This window comes from Sminthopsis crassicaudata, chromosome 1 (assembly GCF_048593235.1).
Source record: "Sminthopsis crassicaudata isolate SCR6 chromosome 1, ASM4859323v1, whole genome shotgun sequence".
Classification (NCBI taxonomy): Eukaryota; Metazoa; Chordata; class Mammalia; order Dasyuromorphia; family Dasyuridae; genus Sminthopsis; species Sminthopsis crassicaudata.
Window position 1 is genome coordinate 195,795,716 of NC_133617.1, and position 12,722 is coordinate 195,808,437.

Consider the following 12,722-nt stretch of genomic DNA (forward strand, 5'->3'; position numbering starts at 1 on the left):
CTTGAACATATGAATATAAAAATAAAAATCACTATCAAGAGACTGTCTTTTTTGTGCCACTCCAAACCCCATAATATGATATACAGGCACTAAAACTTAAAAAGTTCAAAAAACATTGCTGACAAAATTAGATTCATTGTATAATAGCAATTGGGGATATAATCAATTATACACTGATCCTTCATTTTAGCAAACATTCATAGAATGCAGCTGGGTTGTTTCCAAAGGCTTAAGAGAAGTATCTTACCAGAACTCTGTTTCAAGCAACTTCTTTACTACTAGGAATGTTGGAATTGATTGCATATAGATGCTTAACTGTACTTATGTTTTTAGTAGAATCTCGATTTGTTCTATTGTGGCTGAACCCACTGAGCTGCTCTGTAATCTAGACAATCTTCAGACAAAAACATAGATGGGGGAGGGCAGCTTGTGGTGTGTGTGTGTGTATGTGTGTGTGTGTGCGTGTGTGTGTTTAGCTTAGAAATGCCTGTTAACAGTATGGATGTTTGTGGACAGAAAAGTGACATTCTGCTGAATGGAACAATATATTTCTCATGCCTTCCCCATCTGTAAAAATGTGCATTAGGCTGTCTGAAGCAGTTTTTCTTCTGTTTCTCATTAATTGATTTCTTTTTTTTTTTTTGCTGAGGCAATTGGGGTTAAATGACTTGCCCAGAGTCACACAGCTAGGAAGTATTAAATTGCCGAGACCAGATTTGAACTCAGGTCCTCCTGACTTCAGGGCTGCTGCTCTAACTACTGTGCCACCTAGTTGCCCCTCGTAATTCCATTTCTTAGTAATAAAGATATACCTAACTACAAAAATAATTTTAGAAGCAAATATTTTGTGTATGTGAAACATACATTATTTCAGTAATATATAGGATACAACAAAATGAGAATGTCCATAAGCTTCAAGTATTAGGGGATTTTATCCAGAGCAGCATCTGTTGTCTATGTGTAGACAAGGTTTCGCAGTTTTTTAAGTCTATAAAATATGATTAGAGAGAGGCAGTCAATATGTTTAGATTAAATATATTCTTTAAAAATGCATAAAAAAGCAACTGATGGAAAACAACAAAGTGATTTTCCCTTAAGCACAAAATAATTAAATATGCAGGAGCTTTTTAATAATATAAAATACTATTTTTATTTTTCAAAGCCAGTACATTTGGCTTTGGGCAGACTGCTTATGCGTTTCTAATACAAAATTGGATTAAATAAATATCATCTGATGCATAAATAAACCATGAAACCAATTTGAAGGTAAAAAAAGTAACTTTTCCATACTTTAAAAAATTAACTTTCTAAAATTTCTACAGTTGTTAACCACCAAGAACAGATCACTCTGCCATGGTAGAATTTGTAAAAGAATAAAACACAAATCCAGATTTCATCAATACAAAAGTCATCAAACTACACACACACACACACACACACACACACACACACACACACACACACACACATGCATATGTGTGCAAGCACACGCACACACACTCATATATATATACATATATATATATAAATATAAAAACATCAATACACACAAAAGTAGCAATGTTTGTTAAAACTGTTTCTCCCATAATTTACATTAACTTGAATTTTAATTGCTTTAAACATTTAATTAGCCAACCATAACAAGCTATAATAGTATTTCTGTGTACTTTCTTTGAGGAAGGGAATGAATTGAATTTTTTACATGATTTATCAATTCTGCCAAGATAAATGGAAGGATCTATGTCATGGATGTGTAAGGTCAGCAATCTGTCACAAAAATTCTGCTGTCCCCACCTTTTCAAGAAAATAGCAGATATAGATGAGCTTCAAAAGTGCAATATTCTTATTGTGCTACTAAAATTATTGAAAGGTAAACAAAAAGGTTCCACAGGAACCTTAGCAGGGATATCATATTAGGGAAAAATAAACCAAAAACCCGATTTTTGTAAAGTTTGGCTATTACAATATTCATGAAATCGAAATGATATAAATATAAATTAAGTGGGAAAAAGAAAAAGAACTTGGATTGAATTACCACTTAAGAGGATTTTACCTTGACATTTTCAATTCCTACATTACCGTTTCTAAGAAACTATTAGTAACAATTACATCTTTGACCATTTTGGTTCATATCTATTCTTGAGCTAAGCTTCTGGGAACATCCTTAAGCAAAAGCAACATGTTCTTCAAATGAATTTTCACAAGGGCAGTTCTATGTACAATTATGCAATCTTGTTTGTAAAAAGATATTACTGACATAAATCTGTAGAAAAATCATCTGGCATAAAAAGTGTGTATTTCAAAATCACAAATGTTGCTATGAAAAAGGATAATCCATGTGAAAAACAAAAGCCCAATTTTTACCTTTCTAACCTGTAAAGATATGTATCTATAACATAAATTATTCCAAGGAAAATTTCATTAACTACAAAAAATAATTTTTCTAAAAGATTATTTATATTTAAATGAATGTAGTTTGGATTAAGATCAAATTGTAGACTTGGGGGTAACTGAAATTTAACTGAATTTAAAAAGGATTATTTATGAGGGAGAGCTTAACTTTTCATTTTAAAAAGCTTTTCTTAATTTCTTGCCTCTAACCACTAATAAATGATGAATGTTATTATTCTTTCAATATATTACTAATCAGGTTTGAGTACTAAATGAAATACTTTTCCAAAGAAGCCACAACCCAACTTTAAGTTCAGTACCTTTGAAGTGGAATTATTTCATGTTAACTGTGTGCTATGTAATTATTTTACTGCAGAAGCACCATAAGCAGAGTATTGTTAATAGGCTGAAAGTGTTAATTCAATTTTCCAATGTGCTCAATTTACTAATGAGTGCATTGCTTACTTAGTATGGTCACTGAATGAGTAAAAAGAAAAATCAAAGTATTTGGGCAGATATATATTGTCCAAGCTCTTCTCTATTTGCAGCTCATCTTCCAGAGAGAGAGAGAGAGATGATGAGTTTACATAAACAAGGAAAAATTGTCATATTTAAAGATAATATGAATTTGATATTTTTTCTCACTTAAGAAATTTGAAGATCTGACTCCATCTTTAACCTTGACTTATATTTAAAGAGGAAAACGGTCATATTTCTGAGTAACTTTATTTGTGATCTACACCTAATTAAATCACATTATACATTAATGATATGAGAAAAGTTGTTTCTTAATACACTCAATCTCTGAAAACCTTGCTTACATCCAAGGGAGAAATGTTCTTTTAAAGAAGATTTTTTTTTTAATTTTAAAGATTAGATTAAAATCTAAATTGTTTTATATTCCTCATATTCCAGGGAGTTTTATTGTATAGGAGCAGCTCTTTAGATTAGGACCAAAAAAAACCCTGAAAAACTACATTCATATGTGAACATGTATAAATTAAGTTTTCTTGCTCATTTAAACTGGAAAAAGTCACAGAACAGATGGTAGATGAATTTTTTCTCTTTCAAAATCCTCTTTTCAAAGTATCATTAGGTTTTAAGTTTGTCAATTAAGGCCTTCTGTATTTGCCCAGGATAGAATTAACCAATATAAATGACTTAAATAGACATAATAAATAGAAAGGAATCAAGCAAAATCCTGTTAAAAACTCATCTTTCATAAGTTCAATGTAAAAATAAGTTGGAAATGCCCATAAAGCCATCAATGTTCATCAATATTCCTTAAGTAGTGCCATACATTGTTTCAAAGGAAAGTGCATAAAAATAGAACCTGTTCTACTCAAAGGCAATTACAATTATCCAAAACAAACTGGAGTCAGGTTTAGCATTGACATTCATTGGAATCCTCTGGATTTATATAAATCCACTACCACAAAATTATTTCAGGTTTTTTAAAAAGCCAAACTTTTCCCAAAAAAATATACAATACACAAAGCAGTTTGGAAAAAAGTAATATTATTTAACATTTTCTGACTTAAATATTTCCACATAACAAAAGGTATTTTCATATCACCAACTATATTACTTATATACATATGTCAAAAGTTAACAAAAAAATCAAAAGATGCCCTATCAAAATAACAGTGAAATGTCTCTTCCTTCAATGACTTGAAATGATCTTGTCTCTTAGTATACACACAGCCCACATAATATTTACAATCAAACAAATGTATCTCTGAAACTAAAGTAATAATGTGGGCACATAAAAGCAATTATTTTGGGGGAAATAAAATAAAACCCAGCTTTATATTACATTATAATAAAATGAATATTCATTTATTAATAAAATGAATACAATACTGATCTAGAAGTGCTCATGTGAAAAGTTGAAAACTTTTATGAACTCTCTATAATTGGGACTAGTACTATATTTACAAAATATACTGTTCAGCCACATAGAGGCCCATATATCTGTATATATACATACATATTTATATATAGAACATATAAATAATCTCAAAAGAACAAACTAAAATGAAGCAAAGAATTTTCCATCTTTGGAATGTTGAAAGGATGACTTGCACTAGACTCCAGTATAAGGTTTGAATTTGGTTATGGACATACTTATGTGGCACCTTTCAGAAAAAAATTAAGCAGTTCGCTTAGGCAGTTTCAATGAAATAAAAAAATACATTTGTTTACACACAAAAGAAAAATACTGGTGCATTTCTGGATTCTTATAGCTCACAGCAGAAACATATTATTTTTTGGGGGTATCCTGAGCTACAGGAACTTCAGTGCTAAGAGTCTAGTTAAATAGGGTAGGTATCTCCTGCCTTCAAAATATGGCTTGTGCTTTCTGCAATAATCCAACTCAAGGAGCTGAATATATATTTATGCAGTATATGTACCAATACTAATAATTTTGTTTGGACAATTTGGTTTTGACTTGTACATTAAATTTACTCTTTGCACTCTACTTTTTATTTTCATGCCCCAGATACTGTATGCTAACTAATGATTAGTTACTTTTATTTGAGAGAGAATTGGTCCAGCCATCTCTCAAGATATCAGTTTAATTAATTTACCATAACAGAAAAGTCATTTATTACCACTAGCCAAAATATACAGAAAGTAAGTTAAGTGGGGGGGGAAAAACTTCACTGTGCATTGCACATTTTTTTTTCCTGTACTTTATGCTCTTATCTTATTTTTATTAAGCTAGGTTTCTTATAACAGAAAGTGTTAAGTACCAATTCTTCATACTTTCCACTTAATGGCAATCTGCTAATACAATGGAAATTACAACCTAATGATAAGATCCAGTGAAAGTTTTTTTTTTGTTTGTTTGTTTGTTTTTAAACAAGATATATTAGCTGTGGATCACAAGATGAAACTGCCTGTTGCATTACCTGAGTTCGTTGATTTGTTGATCAATGAGCACAAAACAGTTTACCTTTTTCTATTTTCTTCTATAAGCTTATGAAAGACAATGATTCTTTTAAATTATGTTTGATAACTAAAAACCACATATTTTGTTAACATTTTCAACACTTGAAACTCCAAACAAAAAATCCAAATGCTTTTTCTCTTTTCAAAATTTAACTTCAGAAATTTTGTTCTTGAAAGCATTATTTAAATTATCATCGAAAAACATTGGTTAGGCTCTGCCATTCACTTGATGTTTCTTGACCAACTTCTTCTAAATGGAGTACACGATGGAGATCTTCCCCTTCTTGTTCTTGATGACTAGATGATTCCTGCAAAGTACCTATAAGAGGATAAAAATGAAAAAAGAATAAAATAAAAATGCCTCAAAATTAAAAAAAAAACTATGGAAAATAATATCATTATAAAACTTAATGATCTAATTTCAACCAGCAAAAAAGAAAATTTAAATATACAGATGAATTCTTAAATTTTATTACTTTGTGATCTATATAAATACACTGTGATCTTAACCACTAGCAAATACAATTCACTAAGCTCTTTTCCATTAAATATTACAAGTGTCTCTGTTTGCCTCTCTCTTACTCTATATAGCATGAATACATAACAAATATATCTAATGAAAAAATTTGATTTTTGTCATATAGACCATGTCTAATAACTCTAAGTTAATTTCCTTTAACTGTTCCCTTTTTATATCTTTAAATCTGGGGAGATAAAGTCTGTGAAAAGTTTCAAATTAAGATTATGCTACAAATGAAACAAATAGAACTGGAAATATATCTTTAGGTGTTTGATTATCTATTAGATTAGGAAGGAGAGAGAAGAGGATGAATATACATTTGAGAAATTCTGTATAGTAGAGCTACAGTGCAAAATCTTCTGATAGATATTTAGATAACTTCATTCTTTTAACTGATTAAAAGATGCTCTTGTCAAAAAGAAACAAATGTAGAATTAGATATTTGGAGCCTCTAGATTTCTGGAATTGAAATGTATATTCCTATTCTTTCATTCAAATCATGTGCAAGGCACCATGCAGGATTTCATTCCAAATGAATCAATGGAATGATATCATGAAGTTGAATAATACTATGAGGTACTATTTAATTTTTTTTTTGGGGGGGGGGCGCTAGGGGCAGTTGGTATTAAGTAACTTGCCTAAGGTCACATAGCTAGAAAACGTTAAGTGCCTGAGGCCACATTTGAACTCAGGTCCTCCTGATCTCAGGGCTGGTGCTCTATTTACTGTGCCACCTAGCTGCCTTTAATTTTTGACATTTATTAAGTATGTATTAAGCACCATAAAAGAGTTCAAAGTGCTAACATGGATACAATGTTTATGGAATGCACAGGCTCTGTCTACTCTAGCTCCACAGAGTTATAACACACGAACCATTTCTATTGTTCAGTTAGTTTTTCTGTTGTGTCCGACTCTTCCTGAACCCATTTGGGGTTTTCTTGATAAAGATATTAAGTGTGGTTTGCCATCCTTTGGCAGATGAGGAAACTCAGGCAAACAGGGTTAAGTGACTTACCACCCAGTCACACAGAAGAAGCCAGGTCTGAATTTTGTGAGTTCATCACTCTATCCACTGCATTACCTAGCTCCCTGTCCCTCCCGTCTCTCCCCCCATTAACAAAACAAACATGATAGGCAGTAAATGCTTAAGGTTCAGACTATTTTTCAAAGTTGAGGATCAGGAGGATTGTTGTTAACTAGAGTGACTGATGATAATGATGACATTGATTATAAGAACAGAAATAACTGATATTTGAATGGTCATCACGTTTGCCAAGACTTTCTCTGTAATGTCTCTATGTAGTAAGTAATCATCCCCTTTAATATGAAGAAAAAGAGGCTGAGAGAAGTAGAGATTGGAATGAGTTCTCCGGCTTTTAAAGACAGGACTTTTACTTATACCATGTAAGAATGTCACAGACATGTAGTGTTCAAGCTTGGCTTTAATGAACAAATGTAGGGCAGTGATCAGAAAAAGACATTCCAGATATGGGGAAGAGAATGTGTTTCCTTTTGCCACAGTGAAGAATGAATATTGTCACACTGTTCTGAATGACCTCAACAATGTCAAATTTGCAATGTCAAATATTTTTTATTTTTAATTTTTTTACCTTAATTTTATTACCCTTCCCACTTAATAGCATTTTCCTTTTTCTACCTAATTATATATAAAGTTTTCTATATTTACTTTTATAAGATTTTGATTTTCTCCCTCCCCCTTCTCCAAAACAGCAAGCAATATGACATAGTTATTCATGTACAATCATATTAAAATCAGAACAAAAGGGGAAAACCACGAGAAAGAAAAAGAACACAAATAGGTAAAAATAATTGATCAGAGAAATGCAAATTAAGACAACTCTGAGATACCACTACACACCTCTCAGATTGGCTAAGATGACAGGAAAAGAAAATGATGAATGTTGGAGGGAATGTGAGAAAATTGGGGCTCTGACGCATTGTTGGTGGAGTTGAAAATGGATACAATTATTCTGGAGAACAATTTGGAACTATGCTCAAAAATCAAATTGTGCGTACCCTTTGATCCAGCAGTGTTACTACTTTATAGCCCAAAGAGATATTAAAGAAGGGAAAGGCACCTGTATGTGCAAAAATGTTTGTGGCAGCCCTTTTTATAGTGGCTGTCCATCAATTGGAGAGTGGCTGAATAAATTGTGGTATATGAACATTATGGAATGTTATTATTCTGTAAGAAATGATCAACAGGATGAATTCAGAAAGGCTTGGAGAGACTTACATGAACTGACACTAAGTGAAATGAGCAGAACCAGAAGATATATTTCAACAATATTATATGAGGATCAATTCTGATGGAAGTGATTCTCTTCAACAATGAGAGGATCCAAATCAGTTCCAATTGATCAGTAATGAACAGAACCAACTACACCCAGAGAAAGAACACTGGTAAATGAGTGTGAAACACAACATTGAATTTACACTCTTTCTGTTATTGTTTGCTTGCATTTTTGTTTTTCTTCCCAGGTTATTTTTACCTTCTTTCCAAATCCTAGTTTTCTTGTGCAGCAAGATAACTGTATAAATATGTAAACATATATTGTATTTAACATATACTTTACCATATTTAACATGTACTAGACTACCTGCCATCTAGGAGAGGGAGTGGAGGGAAGGAGGGGAAAAGCTGGAACACAGCTTTTGCAAGGGTCAATGTTGAAAAATTACCCAGCATATGTTTTGTCAATAAAAAGCTATAATTTTAAAAAAGTGAAAATAATATGCTCTGATCTACATTCTCCATAGTTCTTTCTCTGAATGTGGAAAGCATTTTCCATCATATGTTTTTTGGAATTGCCTGAGATCATTGTATTACTGCAAACAGCTAAATCTATCAAACTTGATCATCACACAATGCTGCCATTATTATGTACAATGTTCTCCTGATTGTACTCGTTTCACTCACCATCAGTTTATATAGGTCTCTCCAAAATTTACTCTTATACTTAAAATATACTATAACAGGAATTAAAAAGAAAAAGACTCCAGGCCTGTTGAAGGATCAGTTCTGAGCATGAGAGGGAAAAAAACCTAGGGTTCAAGTCCTGATTCCAAACATCCCAGATGTGTGATCATAAATAAGTTATTTAGCTCCTCAGTACCAGCCAAGAAAATTTATTATTAAAACTATCAATTTTAGATGAGCTATCAATGTGCATCAAGTGAAAGAATTTTTATACCAGAAATTCTTTTTACCAATGAAAAGACTTTTGCTTTTCAAAAAAAATTGCTTTTCAAAAAAAATTGAAAAAGAAATTGCTGCCCCCAAAATTTTCTAATGATCCTAATCTACCTTTAGATTCCAAATAAAACTCAAAACACTTAAAACTCCTTAATAGAACTTTGTGAAACAGTGGGACAAGTTGGTTAATACAGAAAAATCTTAAAACCTTTTAAGGTACATAAAGGGATGAATGGGAAGATCACAGCTCCTGTTCCAAGTATCAGATCCTGAAGCAAAGTGCTCGCCATGTACCACAGGCATGCCTTCTTTCATAGGATGCAAACATACTCCCAGATAGTAATACAGTTAAAGTCTAGCTTTTTTTTCCAACAGTAAGCAATGCAACCTTATTTTCTCTCTAAGTAATCAGGAGAGATTTCCCTCCAGCTACGTGCAGTAGGAAAGAACCTAGGACTGACATTCAGAGAAGATGCATTCAAATACTAGCTTTGAAATTTACCCCATGAGCTTGGGAAATCACTTACCATTGCTGGGCCACAGCTTCTTTAATTGTAAAATGAAAGGGATAGGCGAGAGGATGTCTAAGAGGTTATTTCCAAGTCTAAATTTATGGCCTATGATCTAAATTTAAGACGTGTTCTATGATTGCTGGTCCTAAAATGGATAGAAGTGAATACAAATAAACGCACTACATGAAAATCTTGGAATCATTTTGGCCTCAGCATTTTCTTTCATTGGCATATTTCAATCCACTCACTTAAGAAAAAAGTAAAATAATAATACTTACCAGTATAGCTATGTGCTCGTTTCATATGGAGTTTCATATTGCTTTTCTGTGTAAAGCCCATTGCACAGTAATCACATTTGTAAGGTCTTTCTCCTGTGTGCTTTTTCATATGTACCTGAAGTGCACTCTTCTGATTAAATGCCTTTTCACAAAGTGTACAATGAAATGGACGTTCTCCTAAGAGAAGGAAAAACATTTTTAAAATTTCCTATATCAGAATCCATTAGAAAATAGACACACTCTACTGGGCTTGTATCCCAAAAAGATCACAAAAAAGGGAAAAGAATCCAAATATGCAGAAATGTTTGTGGCAGCCTTTTTTGTAGTGGCAAGAAACTGGAAACTGAGTGGGAGTTGGAGAATGGCTAAACAAGTTATGATATAGGAATGCTTTGGAATATCATTGTTCTATAAGAAATGATCAGGAGGATGATTTTAGAGGGCCTGGAACTTACATGAACTGATGCTAAGTGAAGTGAGTAGAACCAAAACAACATTGTACACGGCAACAATAAGATTATGTGATGATCAACTGTGATGGACTTGGCTCTTTTCAACAATGAGATGATTCAGATCAGTTCCAATGGACTTGTGATGGAGAGAGACATTTGCACCCAGAGAGAAAACTGTGGGAACTGAATGTGGATCACAACATATCATTTTCATCATTTTTGTTGTTTGCTTGCTTTTTTTTTTTCCTCTCATTTTTTTCCCCTTGTTGATCTGATATATTTTTTTTTTTGTGCAGCATGGTAGTTGTATAAATATGTATAAAAGACTTCTTACATGTCTAACATATACTGGGTTACCTGTTATCTAGGGGAGGAGGGTGAAGGGAAGGAAAAAAATTTGGAACAACAGGTTTTTGCAAGGATGAATGTTAAAAACTATCTTTGCATGTATTTTGAAAATAAAAAGCTGTCATATTAAAAAAAAAAAAGAAAAAATAAGACACATTGGAAAACAAGTCGAAGTTTCTTTTTTTTTTTTTTTTTTAAGTAGAGATGGTATTTTTTAATATAATTCCCACTAATGACTCTATCACTAAGATAATCTATACTTGTTTTATCCCAGTTAGTCCATACTGAAAGAGCATAAAAATTTAATAGGTACTTGTTTCAAGTCCCAGTAATCCAGTGTAAACTCCTCAAGATAAGACTATTGTTCTATCTAGTTTTCTATTTCCTGTCATCACATCTACCACAAAATTGGGAATGAAACTTAGGAGGCATTCAATAAATACCTCTTGTTCAGTTTAAAACATCTCTAGAAACACCCGGCTGGAAAGGCAGGGAAAAATAAGATTACAAAGAACATTTCAGCCAATAGAGTTCAGATTTTATTCAAGAGTCTAAGTGAAAGAAATTAAGATCCTGAAGGGACAGTGTCAGTGCAAAGGTAGGACTAGCCGAACAAAATATTTTATAGCTAGATATGAGAGCCTGAAAAATCCCTAGATAGTAAGGATAAGGGAGAAAGGAAATCAAAGTTCACTCCAAGATTCTGAGTTTGGGTTACTAGTTAAGTATTGAGACTATCAAATGAAAAAGGAAAATTGAGAGAAGAGATGACGGGTTAATGATGGGTTAAATTTTGGCGACACTGAGGTCAAGAAAAAATTATCTAGATAGAGGTATATAGCATGCAAATGGAAATGTGAGGTTGAATATATAGATTTAGGAATCATCCACATTCATTAGGAAGAATTTAACAAAGCATATGGTATAGAAAAGGAAGGTTGGCCAAGAACAGCACCTCGAGAAATACTCCAACTTTCAGAATAGAAATAAGAGAAATGAATAAAGAATAAAGAGAAGAAATAATCAGAAGCAAGAGAACTAAGAGAGCAGTATCATGGAAAACAAGAAAGGAGAGAATTACAAGATATGATATGAAAGAGATTTTTAAAAGTAATGAATTTTTATGCTACTTTAAAACCTTCATATTATTTTCATGCAAATTCTTTTGCATAAATATGCAAAACATATTTATTTCTACAATAAAATAATACTTAAAATGGTTTCTAGTACTTCATCAAGTTTTCTTGTAATTCACCTAAAAACTCTGTGTTTTTATAAATTATTTCACAGCACTCTGGAATAATTCACTCGTTTAGAAGAAAGATATTTTTAAAAAAATAATTATATTACTCATTTCATCCAGAAATAGATTTGAAATCCCTGGAAGAAAAAATCTTCATATGTTTATGGGTTTCAACTTAATGAATAAATAATGATTAGGACTATTTTAAAATTTGTTTCATGATAATATGCAAAGGTATAAAATACAGTTAACAATCCCAATCACTGATTCCTCAAAAGTACTGCGTCTTGGTAAGTTCAAATACATTTTTGTTTTAAATCACTATTAATTAAATCACAAAATCAGCTATTTTCTCTAAAAACAGTTCTCTAAAAGAGGTTCACTTTCAAGACATTTACTAATAATGCAGATCAATACACAAAAACTAAGAACAATTGTACATACTTTTATATTGCTTATTTCTACAAATTTTCCAAAATAGGCTACAAATATTATTGATTTAAAAAAAAAGTTAAGAAATAAGTCTACTTTTTCAGGCATATTTATGTCATTCTTTATTTCTGTCATTTATTCACCGAATTAGGCAGTTATAGCATCACTTTAAGGCAGAAAGCCAAAGATATAAACTAAATTCAGTACTAACTATAGATCTATGTATTTTGTTGAAAGAATAAAAATAATTTTGCTTCAAATAATTTCTTAGTTTGACTCTTTTATAATATACTATTTTCCACTTGTCCTTTACCTTCACATTTTCCATAAATGGCAGATAATATAACATTCTACTAATATGGAAAATCACCTAT

At 31.8% G+C, this 12,722-nt stretch overlaps 1 protein-coding gene across 1 annotated transcript in view; it reads right to left on the reverse strand.

Moving 5' to 3' along the window:
- Window positions 1-1,116: 1,116 nt before the first annotated feature.
- The window catches only part of ZNF236 (zinc finger protein 236), a 223,298-nt gene continuing 211,692 nt past the window's right edge, over window positions 1,117-12,722 (reverse strand). Inside the window, exons 32-33 of the mRNA XM_074273648.1 lie at window positions 9,874-10,050; window positions 1,117-5,665 (exon numbers count right to left, since the gene is read on the reverse strand). Coding sequence (XP_074129749.1) covers window positions 5,538-5,665; window positions 9,874-10,050 — 305 coding nt within the window. The 3' untranslated portion in view covers window positions 1,117-5,537. The remainder of the gene's footprint in view (window positions 5,666-9,873; window positions 10,051-12,722) is intronic.